The sequence below is a fragment of the Alternaria arborescens genome, assembly GCF_004154835.1.
Source record: "Alternaria arborescens strain FERA 675 chromosome Unknown contig_63, whole genome shotgun sequence".
Classification (NCBI taxonomy): Eukaryota; Fungi; Ascomycota; class Dothideomycetes; order Pleosporales; family Pleosporaceae; genus Alternaria; species Alternaria arborescens.
In genome coordinates, this window is record NW_021167918.1 from 1 (window position 1) to 23,936 (window position 23,936).

The 23,936-nt window shown below is 50.9% G+C and overlaps 10 protein-coding genes across 10 annotated transcripts; 5 read left to right on the plus strand and 5 right to left on the minus strand.

Moving 5' to 3' along the window:
• Positions 1–162: 162 nt before the first annotated feature.
• On the minus strand, positions 163–1,221 carry AA0111_g11978 (O-methyltransferase; the record flags this gene model as incomplete). The annotated part of the gene is made up of 1 exon (XM_028645904.1): positions 163–1,221. One exon carries the CDS (start codon positions 1,219–1,221, stop codon positions 163–165), a length of 1,059 nt encoding a protein of 352 aa, XP_028500402.1.
• Positions 1,222–3,160: 1,939 nt separating this feature from the next.
• Positions 3,161–6,336, plus strand: AA0111_g11979 (hypothetical protein; the record flags this gene model as incomplete). The annotated part of the gene is made up of 5 exons (XM_028645905.1): positions 3,161–3,491; positions 3,540–3,573; positions 3,629–3,956; positions 4,701–4,917; positions 5,153–6,336. The coding sequence occupies 5 exons, from the start codon at positions 3,161–3,163 to the stop codon at positions 6,334–6,336; spliced, it is 2,094 nt and encodes a 697-aa protein (XP_028500401.1).
• Positions 6,337–7,190: 854 nt separating this feature from the next.
• AA0111_g11980 (hypothetical protein) lies at positions 7,191–8,814 on the plus strand (the record flags this gene model as incomplete). Its single annotated transcript, XM_028645907.1, has 4 exons — positions 7,191–7,314; positions 7,366–7,530; positions 7,721–8,368; positions 8,423–8,814. 4 exons carry the CDS (start codon positions 7,191–7,193, stop codon positions 8,812–8,814), a joined length of 1,329 nt encoding a protein of 442 aa, XP_028500412.1.
• A 657-nt stretch (positions 8,815–9,471) lies between these two features.
• Positions 9,472–10,515, minus strand: AA0111_g11981 (40S ribosomal protein; the record flags this gene model as incomplete). The annotated part of the gene is made up of 3 exons (XM_028645908.1): positions 9,472–9,933; positions 9,991–10,205; positions 10,290–10,515. 3 exons carry the CDS (start codon positions 10,513–10,515, stop codon positions 9,472–9,474), a joined length of 903 nt encoding a protein of 300 aa, XP_028500397.1.
• A 222-nt stretch (positions 10,516–10,737) lies between these two features.
• AA0111_g11982 (hypothetical protein) lies at positions 10,738–11,799 on the plus strand (the record flags this gene model as incomplete). Its single annotated transcript, XM_028645909.1, has 2 exons — positions 10,738–10,783; positions 10,835–11,799. 2 exons carry the CDS (start codon positions 10,738–10,740, stop codon positions 11,797–11,799), a joined length of 1,011 nt encoding a protein of 336 aa, XP_028500413.1.
• A 497-nt stretch (positions 11,800–12,296) lies between these two features.
• Positions 12,297–12,956, plus strand: AA0111_g11983 (hypothetical protein; the record flags this gene model as incomplete). The annotated part of the gene is made up of 1 exon (XM_028645910.1): positions 12,297–12,956. The coding sequence occupies one exon, from the start codon at positions 12,297–12,299 to the stop codon at positions 12,954–12,956; it is 660 nt and encodes a 219-aa protein (XP_028500392.1).
• Positions 12,957–13,067: 111 nt separating this feature from the next.
• On the minus strand, positions 13,068–15,258 carry AA0111_g11984 (hypothetical protein; the record flags this gene model as incomplete). Its single annotated transcript, XM_028645911.1, has 5 exons — positions 13,068–14,317; positions 14,366–14,449; positions 14,514–14,617; positions 14,666–14,885; positions 14,934–15,258. 5 exons carry the CDS (start codon positions 15,256–15,258, stop codon positions 13,068–13,070), a joined length of 1,983 nt encoding a protein of 660 aa, XP_028500415.1.
• Positions 15,259–16,864: 1,606 nt separating this feature from the next.
• On the minus strand, positions 16,865–18,705 carry AA0111_g11985 (hypothetical protein; the record flags this gene model as incomplete). Its single annotated transcript, XM_028645912.1, has 2 exons — positions 16,865–17,002; positions 17,140–18,705. 2 exons carry the CDS (start codon positions 18,703–18,705, stop codon positions 16,865–16,867), a joined length of 1,704 nt encoding a protein of 567 aa, XP_028500393.1.
• Positions 18,706–20,489: 1,784 nt separating this feature from the next.
• Positions 20,490–20,993, minus strand: AA0111_g11986 (hypothetical protein; the record flags this gene model as incomplete). The annotated part of the gene is made up of 2 exons (XM_028645913.1): positions 20,490–20,800; positions 20,849–20,993. 2 exons carry the CDS (start codon positions 20,991–20,993, stop codon positions 20,490–20,492), a joined length of 456 nt encoding a protein of 151 aa, XP_028500414.1.
• A 1,686-nt stretch (positions 20,994–22,679) lies between these two features.
• AA0111_g11987 (hypothetical protein) lies at positions 22,680–23,524 on the plus strand (the record flags this gene model as incomplete). Its single annotated transcript, XM_028645914.1, has 2 exons — positions 22,680–23,001; positions 23,085–23,524. 2 exons carry the CDS (start codon positions 22,680–22,682, stop codon positions 23,522–23,524), a joined length of 762 nt encoding a protein of 253 aa, XP_028500398.1.
• Between the last annotated feature and the right edge of the window lie 412 nt (positions 23,525–23,936).

A 23,936-nucleotide genomic window follows, 5' to 3' on the forward strand; every position in this document is an offset into this window, starting at 1 on the left:
TATTCTATATAGCTTGTTTTTATATAATCTATTCTACTCTAATAGTATATTGTTAATAGTTTATTAAAGTAAAACTATCTCTATATTTGAGCTTTATATCATGCGTATCTTAGGAGGTTTTAGAGTATTATAGATGTAATCGTGTATTTCTATATATAATCTCTACTCTGTTAGTTGTGCTTCTATAACGCTCTCTGCAACGCCTGGGTAGCTATATACATGTAGACATTCTAATCCGGACTTTTCTAGTATCCTTCTCCAATCTGATTCAGTTCTCTCATGTACAGACAAATGTGCTAACATCATCATGTCCATCGATGTGGCAGCAATAGTGGGCTTCTCTTCCGATAACACGATCTCGTTCAGCAATACTCGCGAGTACCCAGGCTTGAGTGCAGGTTTCAAGTTCTCGAGGATCTTGATCCCTTCCTCGTCACTCCAATCGTGTAGTATAGAATGGAGTGCATATGCCCTTGCGGCCTTGATTGGTTGCGGAGTGAAGAAATCGTGAACCGTGCTGTCGAATGGCAATTTGTCCTTATCCTGGATACTAGCGATGACAGATTCTAGGTCCTGGAGCACAACCTTTCCCGGCTGCGCCTTGTACTGCGCCACGAATTGCTGGACATCATGTCCCCGGCCACCACCTACATCTACCAGCAGCACCTCGTTGTTGGCAGGATTGAAGCCTTCGATCAGTCGGTCGGTGACTGGATAAAAACCTGGATCGAACCAGTTCGCCTTACCAGCCCGGTAGGCTGACATGAAGTTACCGAACTCATCTAGATGGGGTGGTGTAGCCTCCAGCCATGGAAAGAATGGCAGCTGCGTTCCATGCGCCATCTGGAAAGGCCCATCCGTAGGCGAGGTCGGTGACTTGTAGTCCGCCTTCTTAACAAAGTCGGGAAAGCGATTGAAAGACGGCCGTGCAACATCATAGCAGAAGTCGATACTTTTTTGATAGTTCTCTGCTGCAAGCCCATCGCTGAGGTTTGATCCGAAAAAACAGTCATTAGAGAAGGAAACAACCTTCATGGCAATCAGATGACGCATGATTCGATGTAGCAAAGTCGACTCAACGCCCGTCTTCCGTGCAAGATCATCGGCGCTGAGGCCAGCCTCGCCTGCATCCTTGAGATGTTGGAAGAGCTTGACTTCAACGGCAATCTTGCAATGTGCAGATAATGCAGGCTTCGATACGATTAGCGCAATCGCCTCCATTCGGGTTTGGGCGACTAACCTCCGCCCAAAAACTTCTTTGTAGGAATTCACTCGGAATTTCGAGACTTGCTATGAGGTCTCTGGCAAGGTCGATTAAGTTCTCCCGTGAGCCAACTTCATTGCTTTCGAAAGCCCTGCCGGCCGACGTGATGCGCTCGAGAATGATTGGAACTGATGTCGACATACTGCCTGGGTGTAGAGTGATGAAGTCGATTTCTTCTGACCTTGGTGCAAGAATAAAAGAGTCAAGACGCTTTACATAATAATTCCGTACGTACAGAACCCCTGGTGGAAGTCGCATCCCAGTGCGGCTGCTGTCTTCCTGTCGCGCTATGCGACGCTGTTCATGACTCGCACTACGTGTACGGCTTCCTCATTACCGCTTCAGTGACATAGCTGAGGGTACAAAAACGTTGCGTTGGCACATTAAAGACACACCTACAAGGCATTCTATGTCCAGCGCTGGCCGGCCCGAGTAGGCACGACTTCATGTCAGAGATACCTACCTAGGTACTTGACGAGCTTACAGACAACTTGTTCAAACCAGGGAGGCCTGCGCCAGTTGCCATCGCATCCTTATCGCGACGTTGGTTCGGTAAGGTTCCACCGGATCTGGATAGTTAGGTAACCTCTATGGTATTTTTGTGGGGTGCGGGCTGGAGCGACGGCCCTAGGAACACGGCTCGGTCAAGATTCCGTTAATGTATGAACACCCGAGAGGAATGCATAGTACATCGCAACCTCTCTGGACACCATTATTCAACACAACTGAGTACAACAGAAGACAGAGTTATAGCTTTGTTTAGTATGACAAAATGCTATCGTGAGTGAGGCGACCCTGCAGGTGGCATGCGGTATTAGGTAAACTTGTGCAGACACAAACGGAGAAATTCGTCCGAAGCAACTGTGCCACATCCTCACAGCATTCAGGATTTTCGAAGGATGAGACTAAACATCAATAAGAACTCTATGGAGAATCCCTGTGCTCTCCAACGAACGAAATTAACAACTCTGCCGCTTCTTGGCTTGAGGAAATAATGCCGGCTTTTCGATTGGAGGCAGGATACACGACACTGGATGAGCAGGTTCGTAACCCTTGTTCATGTTTCGCAATTTGTACCGTAGCCTTGGGAGTGATTGACCTCGATGTAGGATTGGCCTCATCGTGTTGGTTTTCATCCCTTGACCAGAGTGCCATCCCAATATATATGCTCGCCTCGAGCTCTTCGTCGTATGTTCCTACAGATCGTCGGTCTGTATGGTGAAATCCAACCGCGATCACATTCTGATACTCACCAAAGTCTGAGTGCTTTTGTTTTCAGTCGTCTTGCTTCCCTTTCTAACACGTAGAAGACTCTACAATGATGGCAGAGTCTGTGAATCTCACCGAGAACAGACAGACAGAGGTTCTAGTTGTAGCATGGGTCATGACTGGAGTCGCTGTTTTGACTGTGGGTATCAAGCTTTTTGCTTGAGCAAGGATAGTCCACGTCGTTGGATGGGACGACTTCTTCATCTTCCTGTCACTGGTACGGAGTTGCTGCACAAGCTTTCCATCGAACAAGTCCGGGTTCTCATGATTCCAACAGATTTTTAGTGTCATCGCCTCATCGTTCGTACATTACGGAGTTCAGTTGGGATTCGGCCAGCACACAGCAGTAGTGGCAGAGGAGTATGGCAACCAGCGACTGTTCCAGGGTGCTAAGGTTCAAATGCTTGGCTATCGTAAGTTCGTCACAACGGTGGTCCTCTTCTAGCGGTGTCTGAGCTGACATGTTTGCAGCTTTCAATATCGGTAGGTGACCTGCAACATATCATTACAGTTCCTCTACCTAAGAAGCATGCGATAGCTGCATTCAGTTTCCCAAACATATCTATCGCGATACTTGTTTGTCAAATTCTTCCCCTGAACCCACAGCGGACCATCGCCCTACATACAATGGCGATCTTGCAGGTCATCTTCGCCATCATCACTATCGCCCTGGTGTTTGCACAATGCCAGCCAACTAGCAAGCTGTGGGAGAAAACCCTGCCAGGCTCATGCTGGAGTCCGGATTATGTCAACTACTTCTCTTACTGGCTTTGTGCCTACACTACACTTACAGACATGGTTCTAGCAATCGTTCCATCACGCGCATTCTGGAATCTTCAGATGCCTCGTTCTACAAAAGCAGGGCTGATTGCCATGATGAGCATGACTATGCTGTCCGCAGTCGTCACTATAGTGAAGGGAACATATCTACCACTTTTTACAGACACGACAGACCCTTGTGAGTTACTCAAGGGACGATGACAGAACAACACTGATCAATGCGTAGTATGGAAACCTGTACCGCTCGTCCTGTGGGGCTTGTACGTCACATTCCCTCATCAAAACTGTGAAGTCTATGTACTAATTCTTTGGCAGGGTTGAGCAAAACATTGTTATCATAGCTGCTTGCGTTCCCACTATGCGTCCATTCTTTAATCGTGTTTGGGAACGCGGTCTCATATCGAGATCGGCCCCTCACTCAAGGTCCTTAGCTCTCGATCCCTTCTCCTCTGCAGCTAGAGAGAGGGACCGATTGGAACGACAAAATGAATCAAACTCAGACCTTGCCCTTGTCGGCGCAGAAGTAGACATGCATACTCTCGACAAAGCGATAGATAAGGACGATGCAGCCAGTCGTGGAAGTCAGCGAGGCATTGTCCGAACAGTGGAAGTCAGAATGGATTGGAATGACAAGGGGCATGTAGTAAGCCGCTATAAGTCGTATGATAGTACCTTTAGTTTGCGCAATGTATACAGACCGCGTGCAGCTAGCATTTACTAGAGCAATAGAGTGCTTATGTCTTGCTAAAAAGTTAAAACAAATACTAGCTCTTTGGAAAAGGCTAGTTCTCGCGCCTCAATTACTAGTTGCATGTAAGATGCGGGGTAACTAACCTGCAACGACGCGTATTTAGTTACGGAGATGTCCTCATGTTTCTGATGTAAGAGCACTTCTTGAACAGGTCTTGCTCGCCTTATCTTCCATTCGTCACTCCTGCGCTAACCGGCTGTATCTGCAGATTGAGAGTCTGATGATATCGTGCCTCCAACCTTCCCCAGGTGCAGGCACGCTCCAGCCTTACGGCTCTTGACACTGTGTTTTCATGGCGCACGAGAAATTATTGGGGGCGGCGGGGCGTCGCGGCTTGCTAAGTCCGTCCGGCTGAAGTGTAAGACAGCTGCATGTAAGACCAGCTGGATCTCGTTCACCAGGGCTTGCAGCCCGGGCGAGAATCCAAGCAGACTATGCCATTCAAAAAGAACTGAGATGAGCTTCTGATGGAATACTCTAAAGCTGGGCAACTGCTTCATCCGCCCGCTGAGTGACCTTGCCTGATCTCTGCTCAACCATCTCTTATCGACGATGAAGAACCTCTGGCTGATAACTATACCTACCGCCGCGGTTGCTGTTAAAGCTTCGAACGACACGTTTTTACAATGTTTGCAGTCGGTTTTCGGTGACGACACCAACCTTTACTCCCTACCTGAAGACCAACTGTTCTTACAAGGAGACGTGACACCATACAATTTGGATTACCTCAATATTCCAGCTGCAATTATATCCCCAAAGACGCGACAGCAAGTATCGCAGGCCGTCAAGTGTGCACATGTAGCAGGAGTTGCAGTACAGGCGCGCAGTGGCGGCCATAGCTATGCGAACTATGGTAAGGCAGAGTCCACGAAGAAGACCCGTGATAGTGCAGTTGCTAACAACTGCGTCACAATGAGGACTGGGAGGCTTCAACGGGTCCCTGGTAGTGAACATGAAGAACATGGGTGCTTTCAGTTACAATGAGACTGATCAGACGGCTACTTTTGGTCCAGTACGTCGCCTCCTAACATCGAACAGACTAGAAGACCCTGCGTTATTTTCTCAGCTGACTTGAACAATTTGCATAGGGAACCTTCTCGGAAACCTCTCGCAGAAGCTGCAACCCCTCGGGCGGGTTATGGCATACGGTGAAGTGGACGTCATCGGCTCAGGTGGCCACATGACCATTGGCGGTCTCGGAACACTCAGTCGACAGCTCGGACTGGCAACTGATCAGATCGTATCAGCGCAGTGCGTGGTCGCAAACGGTTCCATTGTGACAGCCAGCGCAAGCACGAACCCTGACCTGTTTTTCGCTATCCGAGGCGCTGGTTTCTCGTTCGCTATTGTTACAGAGTTCACCATGAAGACTGCACCAGCGCCATCCGAGATTACCCAGTATGCGTACAAAATTACGGCCAGGGATACGACCTTTTTCACAAACACATTCCAAGGTTGGCAAAGGCTCGTCTCGCAGCCCAACCTCAGCCGCCAGTTTTCCAGCACTGTCACTCTCAGCCAAGGCTCGATGATCATCAATGGCATCTTCTATGGGCCGCGATCTGAGTTCGATGCGCTAGACACCAAGTCTATCATGCCTACCAACAGCTCAGCCGTATCTGCCCAGGGCACCGTTGTCACCGTGCCATTCATGGGCCTCGGCGACCCCACTCTTACAGCCACTGGCAGCTTCCCGCTGCACTTCTACGCCAAGAGTGTCAAGACGACGAACAAGACACTGATGTCGAACGAAACCATTCAATTGATGTTCTCGTACATCAATGCGACAGAGAAGGGATCACCCGTGTGGCTCGTCATCTGGGATCTCGAAGGCGGTGCCATATCCGATGTTTCTCAGACGGCTACCGCGTACTGGCACCGTGATGCGCTCTATTTTATGCAGAGCTACGTCGTCAGTATTACTGAGCCCGTCAGCGATGTCTCCAAGAGCTTCTTGGCCGGCCTCAGCCTCCTGGTGCAGAATGAGACGGGCGCAGATCAGAGTGCGTATCCAGGTTATGTCGACCCTGAGCTTGGGAATCCACAGCGGTCTTACTGGGGCTGCAATGTGCCTCGCTTGCAGACGGTCAAGGCGGCGCTCGATCCTGATAATGTCTTTCGCAATCCTCAGACTGTGTCGACTACCTATAATGCCTCAATATGTCCGATTCAACAGTCTCCTCCACCGACTTCGGGCTCTGTGGCACCAGCCTATATGCGGCAGTGTACCCTATTGTCTATGGTTTTGTTAGTGGTAGTCTTCCACTTGTGAACTTGGGCAATCTTTCAAATTCGGCTGAATACTCCGCACACAGTACTGGAGATGAGAGTAGAGCTAGTACTCTAGTTCTTATGTGCGACAGTTGTCCTGATCATGGAATATCCTTCCCATGAGCTTTTACACGTCCTGGGTCTGGTGTCGGCGCCGTTAAGTCTGCATGCGGCTATCATCGAATCTCTTTGTTTCAACATTAAATGCAAAGGCTTGAGGATGAAACGGGCGTAACCAATACCCGTTGTTGTGTTGCAGTATCGGCTTCTCTAGCCGTGGAGGGGTTCCACATAGCCTTGACGCGCTAAGGCAATCAAGCAGAAGCGATTTCCTGCCGTGCACTGCTTAGCTGTATCAAGGCTGCACGCCAGCAGGCTTAACGCGTATCGACCAATAACAAGCTTAGACGATCGACGCGACACAGGCGCACGTCTCGGCTTGGGCCCACTGCGCCTGTCCTCTTCCAATGTCATGATGTACCTCGTTGCCGTTCGTGCCTTGCTACTGGGGCCGCTTAGGGAAGGCTGGATGGACTTGCGGCAAGCAGGCATGATGGTGCTTGCCCGATAGGTAATAGAGATTAGAAGGATTGATAGCTTAGTTCGGAAGTCTGTTTGTGACGACGGGTATTTCTCGTCTTCCTTCCCTCAACCGATTCACCCTCGTTGCGCTTTCTTTCTCTACGGCTCAGTCCTTCGCTCGTTACTCACCGGCTCCGTCGCCGTTTGCTCTGTGTTTCTGGCGAGCTAGTGCATCTGCTCAACATCTGCGCAAAGCTATCGCGACACATTATCTCCCGCAACCACACCCGAGGATTCAGCAGCCAAACACATCACCTGTCGCAGTGCTACAAGATGGTTCAATTCCTATCGCTGAGCCTCCTGGCTGGCTTGAGTGCTGTTGCGTCGGCTATTCCTACCATTGAGGTCAAGGGCTCCAAGTTCTTCACCAGCGAGGGCAATCAATTCTTCGTCAAGGGTACGAACGCCAGCTCGTGAAACCAAAACAGCTGCTGACCAAAGCCGGCAGGTATCGCCTACCAACTGGTACCCGACGATCCCCTCATCGACGCGACACAATGTGGTCTCGACTCTGCCCTCATGAAGACCATCGGCGCCAACTCGATCCGTGTCTACCATGTGGATCCTGATGCGGATCACACCGATTGCATGAAGACATTCGCTGACGCTGGAAGTACGTACACCGCACATATGAGATCAAGTCTGTGTCCATTGGGTTGTATTGGGGGCAGTGTATGCCTCTGGGGTACAGTTCGCTTCTAGCTACAACTTGGACATGAGCTTTTCATTGTCAACTGGCGCAAAGCAACAGCTTTGTGAACACAAGTCCCCCAAGGTGCATGAGGCTAACTTGTCTTTGATAGTTTACATTTGGGTCGACCTCGACACGTTCGATACCCAAGTCGAGCAGAACACTCCTCGCTGGGAGACCGATCAACGCGACGCCTTTGCCAAGGTCATGGATGAGTTCCATCAATACGACAACGTGGCTGGCTTTTTCATTGGAAACGAGGCTATTACCACTGCCAATGGCTCTGTTACCGCCCCTTACATCAAGGCCGCTGCCCGAGACATGAAGGCTTATCGCGATGAGAAGGGCTACCGCAGTATCCCTATTGGGTACTCAGCTGCCGACATCGCATCTCTCCGACCTATGCTTCAGAATTATCTGGCCTGTGGTAGCAATGCGTCTGAGCGCCTAGACTTTTTCAGCCTGAACGCTTACTCTTGGTGTGGACAGAGTACGTACCAACAATCGGGTTACGACCAGCTGGAGAAGAACTCCGAGGATTTGCACATCCCAATCTTCATGTCGGAGACGGGTTGCAACACCGTGAAGCCCCGCGATTTTAAGGATCAGGAGGCGTTATTTGGAGAAATGTCCGATGTCTGGTCTGGAAGCATCATCTACGAATGGATCGAGGAGCAAAACGACTATGGACTCATCAGCTATGGCCCTCACGTCGACCCAGCCAGCCCTTCTGCACCGCCGGATGGCTTCCCTCGCTCAGGTACGTTCTTTGTGGCGCACTCTACGCATGCATTTAGACTAATGACTTCCGCAGGAAAGCCTACTCCAGTTGAACCTGACTTCCCCAACCTCTCTGCTGTGTGGGCAACACTCAACCCAACGGGCGTGAAGGCTTCGGAATATAACCCAACAAACTCGCCTGTCGCATGCCCAGACTACACTGCATCGGTCTGGGAGGTTGTTCCTACATCGCCACTTCCTACGCTGGGTCAGAAGCATGACTTCAACGGAACCCCTACATCTGCGGGCTCCAGCGCAACAGCGACTGGAGGTTCCGGCGCGCAAGAGTCTGGCTCATCTGGATCTGGTGGAGCAGAAACCTCTGGACCTGCCTCCACTGGTGCTGCTGCGGACAGCCTAGCCAAAGAGCTCAAGGGCATGGGTGCTCTGTTCGCGGGTGTAGTTGCCATCTTCGCCTTGCTTTGAGTGCGTCACATATGACATCTGGAGGCATCTGTCCATGCGACTTGAACGTGGACAATTCTTTTGGTGAAGCATACGCCAAATGCTCGGTATCAGGTTTCGTTGTACATATCTTGAACTATAGATTTTTGGCATGACATTGTACGTACGACACGGGATTATAGATTGACGAAAAATGCTTTTCAGTTGTATACGTTTGAAGAATATTAGTTGCAATCATCGCAGTGTGTTCGGGTTCAGTACCAGTCCATCAAGCACCGCACATGGCTCACGCATGGATGAGACAGCATTAAACTTTGTCAGGCTCAACATTTTACAGGCTCAAGTGGAACCATATCAACAGTGGGGACAGGTGATCGTGATAGTCATGGTGCAAGGTTCGCATTGAAGGACTGGGCGCCAATTAAGTACAACCCGATCGCCAGCACAGGGCTTTCCCCCATACCTCAAAGAAGCATGGATATCTTTCCCTCATAAGCGCGTAGCATTGATCGTATCCCTCAAGACGACCCTCTCCACTGAAAGCATGGTATTCTTGAGTTTTTGTCAAATGGTCTCATTTTTTTCCTTTTCCTTTCCCTACTCCTACGCCGACATGCCAGTGGTTGTCAAAGACAGGGTATGTAAGAGAAGAATTGACGAAGATGCTCAAGATGATATCTACCACTGGGTGGTGGTAGCAGGGGCAGCAGTCTCAGCACCCCAGCCCTCGTTGCCAGTCTGAGCATCGCCAGACGCAGCCCAATCGGCGGTGTCAGCGTCCCAGCTGGTGCCGGGGGCAGCGGCGGCCTGGGCAGTGAAAGCACCAGCAGATGCGCCGGAGACCTCCCACTCGCTAGTGAAGCCATCAGCGACGGCACCAGGGCCAACCTCGTCGGCACCAGGGACCTTGGCCTCCTCAACACCAGTGCTGTCCTTGTTCTCCTCAGCCTCGGGGTCGCGGTAGAAGTACAAGTCAGTCATGACGTCCCACTCGGTCTCGCGGTTGGCGAGGGTGCCGCGGAGACGGAGGACCTCACGGGCAAGCATCCACCAGATCAAACCAATAGCGTGGCGACCCTTGTTGTTGGTGGGGATGGCAACATCGACGTACTCGGTAGGTGAGTCTCCGTCACAGAGGGCCTGTCACATGTTAGTCCGCCTGCTTCAATCGCTGATTCCACGCGTTCTCATGCTTACAATGACGGGGATGTTGACGTAGGAAGCCTCCTTGATGGCCTGGGCGTCGGTGCGGGGGTCGGTGACAATGACCAGGCGGGGCTCCCTGAAGGAACGGGTGATGTAGTTGGTGAAGTTACCGGGGGTGAAACGACCAGCGATGGCGGCGGCACCGGTGTGCGATGCGAACTTGAGGACGGCACGCTGACCGTAGGGACGGGCAGAGATGACACAGACTACAGGGTGTCAGCCAAATTCCATTTTCGCAAATGGTCGCATCTTTCAAGATTGTCGGTCTCGAATTGCGCGAGCAAACGTACTGTCGGCCGGGTTGTCAATGGCGACGATGATGCGCGCAGCAAGGACAATCTTCTCCCAGGTCTTGCCAATGTTCAAGACGTTGACACCGTCGGGCCTGGTCTTCCACAGGTATGGCTCCATGTGAACCTGGAGGTTCTTGCTGCCGAGATGGCACTGAGCAGCCAGGAGCATCTCAATGTCCTGCTGGGTGGGGTTGAAGATGGCGGGAAGGTTGGAAGGAGCCATTTTGACGGTTTGGCGCTGTACAAGCTGGTTGGTATAGAGAAGTTGTCGTGTTGCGTGCGAGGGAACTTTTGGTGGAGGGACTTGGACGATGCGAATATCGTGTGGGAACAGCTAGTCCCCAACGGGCTTCGCGTCACAGCGCTGCCGGCATCGGCGAAACCAGTCGCCGGTCATGGATCCGCAAAAGATTCGAGGGTGGTGGCAGCGAGTGAGTAGCCAGCAATGCCGCCGCGAATACCAGCTTTGTCGTGCCTGCGGGCGCCGACATGTACGTACGATAGAACATTTTCCAGTGCCTCGTACTGACATGCCCCTCCAGCCTCATCCGTGTCATACCAACTTACCCTGCCCATTCGAACTTTCGCCTCCACATCGCGAGTTCACGCCGAATCGATTGAGCGACAGAAGAAACGCCTTGCCAATGACCCGTACATAGTCGCCCAGCGGAACAGGAAGAAGGCTGCTAACCTCACGCGCCGCGCTGAGCTCGAACAAGGCCGGGTTGCCAGTCTTGGAGACCCTGTCCGTGGCGTTTCTACACCTTTCGTGCAGTCGTTCGATACTGGAAAGCCGATTGAACACGAACAAGGCAAAAACGTACCAAAGGACCAGAAGCACCTCAACTATGCCTTCGATCCCGAAACCGTTTACCAGCAGCTCCAGAAGAGCCAAGAATTAGCTGTGCCGCTGAGCGACGTTGAAAAGCACACCACACCTGCATCTACCCAGTGGAGCAGTGACATATATGGTGGAAGGATAACGGAAATCGAGAAATCGGCCGAAGAGATTGAAGAGCAAAACAAGAAGGATCATGCCCGAGCCGCTGAGGCCATCGCCCGTATTACGGCCCTTGAAAACGGGTCGAGCAAAGATCGTATGCGTGTGAACATCTCACGTTGTATCGAGACATTTGGACGCCACAAGACCGACAAAATATTTCCCCCCAAGGCCCCATCGCTGAGTCGGTCTGGTGCCGATGAAACACGCGTCGTCCGCCCAGAGACGAACAAAGCAGCAGCCGCGAAGCGAGTCGGACCCGATACAGGCTCTTCCGAAGTCCAGATTGCCATCTTGACCGCCAAGATCAAAACCCTGGCGGATTTCTTACAGTCAAGAGGAAAGGGCGACAAGCACAACAAGCGAAACCTGCGGCTGCTGGTGCACAGGAGGCAGAAGCTGTTACAATATCTGAGAAGGAAGGAAAGAGGCGGCCCGAGGTGGCAGCATTGCATTGAAACGCTTGGGTTGACTGAGGGCACCTGGAGAGGCGAGATATCCTTGTGAGAGCATGAAGATAAATGCAGTGTACTTGTGGATAAACCTTGTAGAACAACTTTCGACTCTGTGTGAACATAGCATGTTTGTCTATCACAGCGTTCACGTCCACATTTTGCCGGCATGGACGCCATCGCATAAATGTCTTGTGACTTGTCGAAGCGCCTTTTGCAGTGACCCACGAACAGGTGAGATGGATCGAATTATCCCATCGTCTGTTTGACGGTATTCTCGCTAGCCTATCTTAGGCAAGCTTAGTCCTGGATTCTTCCATTCGGCTCATGGCTAGCAAGGGCGTTTTCACGCGAAGGATGTTAGTAAAGGGCGTAATCACACTGAACCTATCATTGCAAGTCATTATCTACCTGTCAACATACCTCCCACTCAAAGTCTGCCAAGTTGTTCAGTTCAAAGGACTTTACTATCACTACTTTGCCACAAGCTGAACTACGCATACTTGAACCTCTCGAGACGTCCTCCGTGCCATAACCAGAATAGTCGAAGGCATGTCGACAAGGTCCCCACCTCAGGCTGACCCATGGTCTAGTCAGCGGCTGCACTACCGTGCTATTCGTCCAAGCGACATATCTGTCTTCCACGCCATAAGCGCTGACCACTCCGGTTTCGCAAACAGTAATTTTAATAATATCAAGTTGCCTAGCACTTCAGATTCGGAATCGTTCATGAAAGGGCTACTCGACGACTGCCTCCTTGGTGCCATCATCTGGCTGCCCCACACAACGGAAACTACCCTTATGAATGACGAGGACCGATCGAAAGACTTTGCGCAACGAAGGAAGAATGGAGAAGTGGTTGACGAACAACTTGGTACTGCCGTCGGTGAGCTTCATATGCACGCGCTGCCGATGCACAAACAACATCACCGGAACACTGAGATTGGACTTGATATCCTTCCGCCATACCAGGGCAAGGGCTATGGTTCTGAAGCCATCAATTGGGCGCTTAACTATGCCTTCAAACGTGCAGGTCTGCACCGAGTCAAAGTTCGAGCCTTCACCTACAACGAAGGTGCTGTACGGTTGTATGAGAAGTTGGGATTTGTGCTTGAAGGGAGGGAAAGAGAGAGCGTGTGGTATGAGGGACAGTGGTGGGATGTGGTAATCTTTGGTATGCTAGAGAGAGAATGGCAGAGACTCAGCAGCTGAGAGTGAACAAAAGCCACTTATGCACAGAACTATAGCTGTGATTCATGATTAGACGATAATGGCCGGGGGTTAAACTAGTTGTCGATAGTCTACATGGATCTTCCCGTCCGCTCAAAACATACCGTACTGCAACCCCTCCATATCTGTAGCTCTGATGACCATCGTAGCGTTATTGGCCCTTCTCTCCGCGGCGTCATAAAGCGCCTGTATATCTTGCTTCCACATCGTCTCGTTCATGCGAATAATCTTCCTGTCGTAAGTCATCATTCCGTTGACCTCCCCCTCTACGTCTGTGGTCTGTGTCCAAACGCCTCCTGAGCATGCGAATAGATCAATTTGCTCGCGCAGTTGCACGAGTAAGTCGTGACAACGATAGTTCCACCATCCGGTTCCATTGGTAAGTTCGTATGCAGTTTGGCTACTCAGTTCCTTGTACCAGGCGTGGTCAAAGTTGTTTTCCACAAGTTGGGTTCCAATGCCACCGAACTCGCCTTGAAGGCCAATGCGTGAGCTATCATAGGCAGAGTCATAGCCGCTACCTTGGTTAGACCAGAATGGCGTTCCGCATTGGGGCGTGGAGTAATGGTGATTATCGTCAAAGTCACCTGCTCTGTGATCGGTCCAGCCGCTGACAGCATTGACTAGACGAGTAGGATCAATCTTCCGGACCATATCCGTCAGATTAAACTCGGGCCATGGGGGACCATTAGTAGCTTGACCCCATTCTTCGTTGTAAATCGTCCAAGCAAATATACTAGGGTACGACTTCAACTGCTCGACCATCAAGCCCAACTCCCGGTCAAACTCTGCTTGCGCGGCTTCGCCTGCTAAGCGCTTGCTGCCACATACACCGTCTGGTAAGTCTGGTCGAAGCGAAGGCATGTCTTGAATGACCAACATTCCCATCTCGTCGCAAGCTCTGTAGAAGAGCGCCGGTTCTACCTTGATATGCTTACGTACCATGTTGTAGCCGACGTTTTTCAGTACTTTGAGATCGTACACCATGGCTTCTACGCTTGGAGGTGTGTAAATTCCGTCTGGCCAGTAGCCTTGATCCAGAGTGCCAAAGGGAAAGATGAATTGTCCGTTTAGGAGCGGGCGCTGGATACCGTTGATGGCACCTCGGGAAACAGTCCTGAATCCAGTGTAGCTCTGGATAGTATCACTACCCATCTTGACCGTGATGTTATACAAGACCGGACTGCTTGGAGTCCATAGCTCCGGTGAGCTAACAGTAAAGGTAAATGAGGATCCGCTTGTACCCGTCGCTGTCGCCTTAGCGTCATTAGAGTTCAGTTCATGAACCGTGATCTCGTATGCAGTGCTCGTAGAGTCGGTGCTACTATGCACAAATACATTCACTTCGTCATGTTAGCTATGGCATATGTGAAAATATGCTTTGCATTTACCATTCCCGTTCATGTCTGCTGTCAGATCGAGTTTGGAGATGTGCTCTTTCGGTGTTGATTCAAGCCAGACGGTTTGCCAGATGCCTAAAGATACGTATCCGAAGTCAGTATATGTCCCACGTGCAGTTCGTACGGGGATATTCCTCACCACTGCAAGGCGTATACCAGATCATTCCGCCTCGGTTCAAGGTTTGCTTTCCGATAGGTATCTGAACATCATCCACATCTGTCGGGTCAAAGGAATATACCAGTCTGCGTTGTCATCAGCTTTGTTCTCAACCCCTGAGTGGGTAAACTCACAGCTCATTCGTCCCGTTCATGTTCAAATACGGCGTCACATCTACACTAAACTCAAAGTATCCACCTCTATGGAAACCAGCTTTCTGGCCATTGACAAAGACGGTGGCTTCATAATCAACAGCGCCAAAGTTCAGAATGACACTGTTGTCACTGGGCCAAGACGTGGGCACTTCGAACGTGGTCTGGTACCAACTCCACATGCGACCCTTACCTGTCACACCTTGGCAGGGTCAGTACTGTGCCTAGTAGGAAGCCTAAGCGGACTGACCTGAAAGAGCACTCTCGAGACAGAAGGGGACTAGAACAGGATTCTCGAGTATCTGTCCAAACGGAGGCGATGCGTCTGATCCATTGGTGGTATTTCTGTAACCCCAGACACCATTGAGGTTTTTCCAGTCAGGCCGTTGGAGGCGTGGTCGTGGATATTCAGGCCATGGATTGGTTCCCACCGTATCTGTCCAGTCTGTCTTCAAAGGGGTGTATCCGACTTTGTATTCCGTGCCATTGCTTTGACGTGAATAAATCTTTTTGTCGGTATGAGCGGTAGAGGCCAATGCTAAGAAGCTCGCGACTATACCAAAACTAAGTTGCATATTGACAGGACCGGATACCAGGTGCGCATCCAAGTTGCGATAAAGAATAGTCAAGATTGGCAAGATAATGACGCCTTTTAAGCTTTTCAGCAAGGAGGTGACTAATAGCGGCATAGTTCAATGGTACCTAGGTACCTGTGATGGCTGCGTAGCTGCATATCGATATTCTTGGCTCTGGGGATAGCGGCGGGATGATCCTGGTGGCTGTACACCTTGGACGATCACTGCAGTATTGGAATAGCTCGGCGCAGGTTTGCACATGCCAAAATAGTCGCGTGGTTGGACCGGCTGATCAGATTCTTGACTCCTGGCAAGTAGTTACAGTATGTCCAAGAGTTACTGGATGAGCATGTTGGCTCGAACACAGCAAGGCTGATAGTGCGAAACCACGACATGATCCTTGAGCAACGCAGTAGATGCATAGCGGGATGCATGTCTACCTGCCGGATGTCAGATGCAGAGGAAGTACTGATCAGCTGCGATCTGCGTCTTGGCTGTCAGACCGATGGATTCCCCGCACCATTCGGATCAAATGGGGCCGGATTGTGATTTCGAACCACCCAACAACGACCAGAAGTCAAGTGCAGCGTCCAGGCTACGCACTACAATGTGTCGAAACGCGTGAATATAAGGATCTTTGGGTTTTCATGTGGACATCTGCAAAACCGACTGACGTATGCCGAGCTTCTAGCATTGTTGTGTTTGTGTTGAGACTTGCGCAAGTGACCTCAATATACTAGCGATAGACTATCCCATAACGAGTGCAACAGGATCAGGGTTGAGCAGCATGGCCTGGGGTTGGGGTTGGGGTCACCAACAGTGCAGCCTTGAGTTCAGAGTAGATGTAATTAAGCGGGATACCGGGAGGCCCCGCTTCGGCAACTTTGGCTGATCAGAGTCAACCCGTGATGGTTTCGTGTGTGCAAAGCAGATGCTCAAAAGATCACTCGGAAAGACAGTATCTCGGCGTTATCGTTGTTGGTATGTATTAAGCATTCTTGCGCTATAGTGTGGTAAGGGTAGAAAGTATGCGTGTGGAACATGGGGTATGCACACGTCCGCAGAAGTACGACAATCCCTGCATCATAGCTCACCAAAGCCTTGTGTTTACAGCAGCCACGATCCACGTGCATACCCCTCCTTCGCACAACAGCATTGTTTTCTTCGACGATTGCCTTCTTGATCCTGCTGTTCGGGTCACCTTGCGGTCCTGGGGTGAGTACTGCCACGTGCAGCCCAGGCTTGCCGATGTGTAAAACCCCGCAATCTCGCAAAGTACGTAGGATGCCTAGCTATCTCAGGGTACCGATCATGCAACCGAATATTGAAAGGGATGCCCTCCTGAGCCTTTTGCTGAGGCCAGACTTCTTTCAAGCCTCACGGTAACAGCATAAACGGCTTAGACCACGACTTTCCCCTTGATGAAGTCGGCCTCAGGGGGCTAGAAGGGCGGGCAAACGATGGAGCTGTAGGGGAACGTGGCGATACCGGCGAAGTGGGAGAGCCTGGTGGTATGGGCGCTTCTCTAGGCAACTCATAAGATTTGCCAACATGGCCAGGGGCGATTATGGGCTCTAACGTCTTTATCGAAGAGCTGTCGTCTTCCTCAATACCATGTAAGGTAGTTCGGTCGGAATAAGAGTTCAGTATCGAGCTCACCCGGGTCGTGCTTGAGCGGATCGTATCCGTGTCCGAGGTACTCGAGCTCATAGAACTCATTGTCGACATCGTCATTAGCGATGCCCTGTCCGAACCGGAGTACGAAGACGTTGCAATGCCAACATCATGCTTGTGGGCGCCACAGTGTATATCAGGAATAGACGTATAGTTGAAAAGAATATCAAATATCTTGTCGCGAACGTCGCGCGCAGCAGGACGTACTGTGGGCGCTCTGCTAAGCATGCTTCGGATGATCTGCAAGATGTGAGGTACTGCACGAAATGCGTCATCGTCATGCTCGAACGAGGCCTTTTCTAGCAGATTTATCCAAGTCTCGACCTTGTCAAGATTGACATGATACGATGAGTCCGTCCGAGAATTCTTGCCGCCAGTGTTGGTCCTTTGTTTCGATGTGCGGTGCTTTACGAAATCATGCGGTTTTTTCTTGAGCATGAACGTAATGATCTCCAAGAACACGCAACCAAGGGAGAATATATCTGCCGTCTCGGATTCGTGGACTCGCGATCGTTTCTTTGGCACTGGCTTCTGTTTTGACTTCTTGAATCCGAAGTTAAATCCGGAGAAATCGGTTGTAGGAGCCTTGGTAAGCTTCTGACGTTGTGAGCCACTACTACTCGAGGATCCCGACGAGCTCTTGCTCATTATTGATGCATGTCGAGTACTCGGGACGACGGGTGACGGTGCAGGTCCATTTGGGTCGAACGGCCCTACGCTGTTGTTTGCCTCCGGCGCGCTGTATATGTAGGCATCCATGGCATCGGGCTTTTTATCCTTTTGGAACGTTTCTAGACTACCGATGTCGCTGAAGGCTATAGCGTTTTGTTCGTCAACAAGGATGTTGGAAGGTCGAATAGCAGAGTGGCAGAACCCGTTCTGATGCAGTGTCGCAATGGCATCCGCCAGACAATGCATCCAACTGAGCACTAGCCATCTCCGATCGGGCTTCGGTAGTTTTTGGTATTGGGTGGGATTACGGTGGTCGATGAATGTGCGAAGTGTATGGTGGCCTACGAAGTTGGTGACAATGTAGCCAACCCCTTTAGCGGTATACGAGGCCCAGATTGGCGCAAAGTGCTCATGCTCGACCATTCTAGCGCTCTCAACGTCCATCATGAAATCCTGTTCAAAAGCGTCTGGCGTATCTGCATCACCTAGCGCAAATCTTCTACGAACGAAGATGTCCTTGGGTTTTTTCGGGAGATGCATGCGCGACCAAGGTTGCAAGCTTACTGCCACAGGTAGCGACATGACATTTTCGACTGGAATCTCCTCATTAGGCGCATAATCTATGTGTATGCCTTCTCGTAGTTCTCTCAACAAGAACGTGAACTGGGTGTGATAGAAGCGAGCATTGGCGTGATTATCGCGTCGGTTTGAAAGCGAAAGCTGTTCGATGTCGTCCATTTCGAGAGGTAGATCATCGTCGTCCCACGACCTATCGACGACAGCGAAAATTCGATCCGCTTCACCAATTTCTACCAATATCAGAAATAGTCGTCGCGCCTTCTCCAGTATCCATTCGATGTAGGTATCGTCGCTCAAGTCGCCGAAGCCTACAGGCTGGGTGAGACGTTCCCTTTCTTTTGGCTGCAACCTCGAGGTCACATATTCATGATTGACTTTCTCGTTGATTCGCTCTTCGGTCCACCATATCTGCTGGAGGGCGTGTTGCGGGGTGACCAGGCTGTGCCCCGCGTATCCGTAAATCAGTGCGTTAAGCGCAACCGTCTGGTCGTTCACGACGTTCGTTAACGTCCTCGCGCTCATCTTGTCGAGTGGTGGGATTAGGTAAAGCTCTTATGTTGCCGAATCGTGTGTGTTGGTACAAGACATGAGTCGCGCGACCAGTAGTGAGCTGATGATCATCTCCAGTGATGTCCAGTGGGAATAAGATTGGATGACGCGGACTGACGCGGAAGAATGGTTTTCAGCCTTCAGCCTTCAGCCTTCAGCAAGTAAGACGATACTGTTGTTAGGCGTCAGCGGGGCCAGAAACATCGGCTTTTGATTGTGGTACAGAATTTGATCCGCCTCTCGGAACGCTTCTAGTTGTGGCAAGCGGCATGGCGACGAATACATGGCTTCGGGTCGCCGCCCAGAAGCCAATCACCAGGAGCATGGCAATAGAAGGCGCATGCTCCAGCGCCGTTGGCATAGGGCGAGGTAGGGCCTTTTGCCTCGAAAGGTCTGCGTGGCCCCGAAAGCGGCCGCCATGTGCAATGTGACCAGGGTGTTTCCAGGCGGGAGGTTGATAAGACATGGTGCAACAAGCGAATTACAGACGCAGGGAGACGGATGCTAAACTAGCATGCCAGTGACTTTTGCGGAGGGCCGTTCCTGGAGCGGGGCGGCATCGCGTCTAGCAATGAGCGGTGCCGGGCTTTCTGCACGCCAACCATACCCAAGGGCGGCTAATACGTGACACTCTGTGATGGGTTTCTCATCTGGTCTTGTCCAAGCACTTCACGAGGGGTTAAGAGACGTCGCAAGAATAAAGGGTTGGGCATGCTCCACTTCAGGCCTATCGCATATCGCACTCTTGCGAAAGCTGATCGTGCTGACAGAGGAAGGATCAGCACCTAGATGCGGCTCCATTTTGCATCACCCGATGCTCATGGCGCGATACCGCTTGCATTTGCTATCATGCAGTGGTATCATGCAGGTGACAGACGGCGACTGGAGATAGGACACAGCCGGTTGAGTCCTCACAACCGAGGCTACGCAAACCACCAACTCAACGGGTAAGATGAGAAAATGCAGTTGCTAGATGAAGGCAGATTGCGGCATAGCATTAGCTATGAAGGCTGTGCGGCGGCATCTCGGCTGGATGGTAACACCCATGATAGCTGGGTGGCTGGCAAGCGAAAACGGCGCAATGACTCGCGACCACGCGACTGAGGCCTGAGCTGGGGCAGCCTGGACGCAACGAGACGGCAGCACGGAACAGGGCACAGCAGAGCGCGGCATCACGCAAACAGCTGTCGGTCGCCATCCTCTAGGATATTGACACAGTTCCAGCATTCACTATCCTTTCGGTACGAAGTAGTCGATACTGCTCAAAGGGGGTCGTCACTTGAGTTGGCAAGGCCGCTCGAGATGGTGGCAGGCTGCGCACAGGTCGACCCGAAGACCCAATTCACCTTCAGAGCACGGCCGACCCCACGCCTTGCACGCTTGACAGTTCGTCCACATTTGTGGCGACTACCACCTTGGACATTTCTGGATGGCTACTGGATTTGGTAGGAGCTCCCGATTCCCACGTGCGCTGTCGGTCGTCGAATCGAGTAGAGTAATGATCGCCCACCATACTGCTGCTAGCTGTCCGACTGTCGAAATACTTTCTGGGCGGTTCCAACGGCCGTGCGACGTGAGCATAAACTCGATTGACTTGTACATGTCTGATAACTCTTTCACAGATGTCGCTTCATCACGTTGCTCTACTGTGAGGCATCAACGGCACACGTGCCGGTGGGGCAGTGACACTCAGACAAATCCACCGAGCCATTCTCGGGCGTTCTAGTCCCTTGCACCTTCAAGCTATCTTTTAATGCTCAAGCAGCAGGATCGATAGTGAGAAATATGTTCCCCTCGCTCGGGGCCGACGCGACCTGGCTACCTCCCGGATGAGTCCCGTTTGCCCACACGATAAGACCCCCATTATCTCCAGCAACTTCTAAACGGCTACCAGCAAACGGATCCCCAAAGACAGTACTGAGGTCGTACCAGACCAAAGCACCATCCAGGTTATATGCCCATACCTGCTGAGGGGCGCCTGTGTACAGACCATCCCCGGTTTTTGTAATTTTGATTGCAATACCTCCAGACTTCTCATCGCGACGCATTTGTTCCCAGTAGATACCACCTGGAGTCGTCAGCTAGGGCTTAAGTCAAAACCTGCGTTGGTACCAACCAGCCTTAATATCATGACGGGGACTGACTGAGCCGCCAACAGACCATATGTAAACAGGTTCTTTTGAATTGTTTAGTACAACAGCGATACCAGCAGCCCCAGCTGAGGCCGCCAATGCTAAGAACTGTGGAATCATGAAGCGCATGTTGTGCAATATGTTCAGAGCGAGTGTGGTGCAATCGAGTTGACTGTAACGACGGGAGTTATGAAAACGGTGCCTTCCCAGCGGAGCGATGGATCGTCACGAAGGCTGCATTGCTGCATTTTATACCGTGTCTTAGCTGCCTTCAAGGTTCTTGAAAAGAACAATACCGCTAAGTCGCAAGTCATCGTGCCAACATTGACTATGGGCCCACTCCTTAGCTGACCAACTCACAAATCCATATCTGGGATGACAGATTCGAGCACCAGTATTGCCAGACCAATCGTGAGGTACTGTTCCTGATGACTAACATTGCTTGGCAGATCAGCCAGCATGTATATTGTGGTTCTGTACTGCGTTCGGATAATTTCAATACTCCGATAGATTGCCAACACCTTGCCGTGCGTTGCCAACAGGGCAGAGGCAATACATTTAATATGGCTATTCACGTTGACCATGCGGGCATGGGTGTTGTCCTGTATACTAAGTATCGGTCGATACGTGCAAAACCGTTGCGAAAAGAAGCTCGTAAGACTGTTCAAGGCTTCAAATCTGTTAATCCCTGTTCACTGGTTGTGATAAGATAGTCGAATGGAGAGGAACTTCAGCAGAATGAGTACCGAAGTCTAAACATTAGAGTATTTTGCAAAAGTTCAGAGAGTGACGACTAAGCTACAAACCGTCCTGAGAGCTGGACTCTAACAGGCTTTTCCTTTAGAACTTTCGTCTTGATCATTACCGAAATCGCTGCACGTGGACCCTATTAACGCATTTCCTGTCTCTACACTTTTGAGTCGTATTCTCTTTCTACCTTGCCGCTTTGCCAGAATTCTAGTACATGAACAAACTGACGCTTCAATGTACAATCGTCAGAAGTTTCTTCTTCATAACGTTAGGTCATTCTTCATGTACTATCACCGTCATCGCTGCACAGAATTGATGCCAAGATTTTTAAAGTTTTCGTGGAACATCAGGTTCAACAACGACAGGTAAGGTACTCCCTCACGTGGTGAAATCGTGAAGTCGTGCCTCTCAACATGCGTGCATAGTTGACGGCGACCGGCCTTGGTTTCTCACCACTGCAACTGGTCACTTGTGTGACGCGTTTTTGTTCAATCAACTATTCGTTTTGTGCTAAACACAAGTTGTTACTTCGCTCCAAGTCTTCGAAGCACGGTTGCCTGCGCCAACACATAACGTATCGGCTTTCTGCTCATCCGTTCCATGCGTTCATAGAGATCAGTACTGGTGGGAGGGTAGCATCGAACCCATCATAACATGTAGCTAATGCAACAACAACTGTCACACTAAGAATCAAGTATCTGGCGCATAACTCAAGGCACCGGCGTTTCTACGTTTGTGATTTGGTTTTCGCTGCTTCGCCTCCACAGCTGCGTGTTTGATGCAAGCAGCCTTGCGCGTAGCAGCTGTACGCGAACTCCACTCCGCTATTTTGCGTTAGATAGAGAACGCCTGATTCTGACGTAGCCCACTCACAGCAGTCGTCAGCGGCACATACGACAGCTGCACGGGGCTGAGGGCTAGATTTCGACAGCGCTTTGTTACCCGGAGTAGTCTAAGTTTATCGCTATGCGCGCATAATCTCCATTCATATAACATGTCTCCAAGGAACAGTTCTCCAATTTCTTGGTCGTCAACACCTTTCACAACCCACAACATATCTACACAATGGCCTCCAAGGGCGAAGACTGCGATTGCCCAACCCAGGCTCTATGGACATTCCCAGCGCCGGGTGACAAATCTCTGATGCCTGACAAGCACCCTCAGAGCTCTAGCTTTATGGTCGAGCAATACCTTGAAACATCAGCTCATCATCCGCCTACTTCAGGCTTTGGTGCTACTCCCCTGTTCGTAAACGACGTCGTCGAGCTGACATGGCCTGGGGATTTTGATGTTCCTTTTGCGTTGCATCGAAATCTCTACTGCAAACCCTGCCAGCAGAAGATTGGGGATCAGAGTAGTCAGGAACAGTTTGACTGGGAGTCTTGTTGTAAGTTCATCTCGCTGCATGACTTGTATCACCAAGCATTCTCTCTGATGTTTCCATTTACATGAATTTGACCATCGTGTCAGACGAGAGGCCGAACCATGGGGGAATATGGTCTACAAGTTTCGACGTAATGGGATCGGGTATGGTCAAAGTGCCAGTCAAATTTGATTTCACTGCGGAAACGGACACGATGGTCTGCGCGTTTGGGTTCCCTGGAACGATGGAAGGCGGTCTTTCGCAAGCCTTTCCCGTCATCAACAAGACGCCACCACAAGACAGGGGAAGGCGCGCTTTCACGTCTGACGCTCCTCAGGGGTTACCATATGAAGCGGACGAGGCGAAGCCATCGAGCTTGTACATGGTTGGTGGCATGGTTGTCCTTGGGCTTTGTATGGTCTTCTTTGCTCGAATCCTCTGGCAATGGAGGAAGCAAAGGAAGGCGCTGCAAACTCTCCGGGTTGGCACTGAACAAGGTTATCTTGTAGACGGGGCAAAGACTACAAGATACACCGACGACTTGTAAGGTGTTACATGCTCGAGCTAGTTGGTCCGCAATGCGTCCAAGACGCCTGCGGGACACAGCCTTAGCGATGATAGTGATGCACGGCAATACAACTGTTTGGATGACAAGACGTGCGTTTTTTTGGCAAAATGACTGTGATGAGAGAAGCAAAAAGGCGGAAGTGGAGATGAGATGAGATGGGAAGAAGCAGACTAAAACTAGCGGTGCAAGTGTGGGGAGAGACTAGCTGCGGGAGGACGGCAGGCGGAGCATCCCAATCCAGACCGGCCGGCGTTGCGAGTTGACGTGAACACCCACCAACTCTCGGGCTCAGCAAACGACAGTCATTCTATTTTTTTGCTCATCTTCTTGGCCTCGGCAGCGTTCGCAGTCTTTGCTTGCTTTGCGTTTCTTTGTTTTTCTGCTTCCGAGC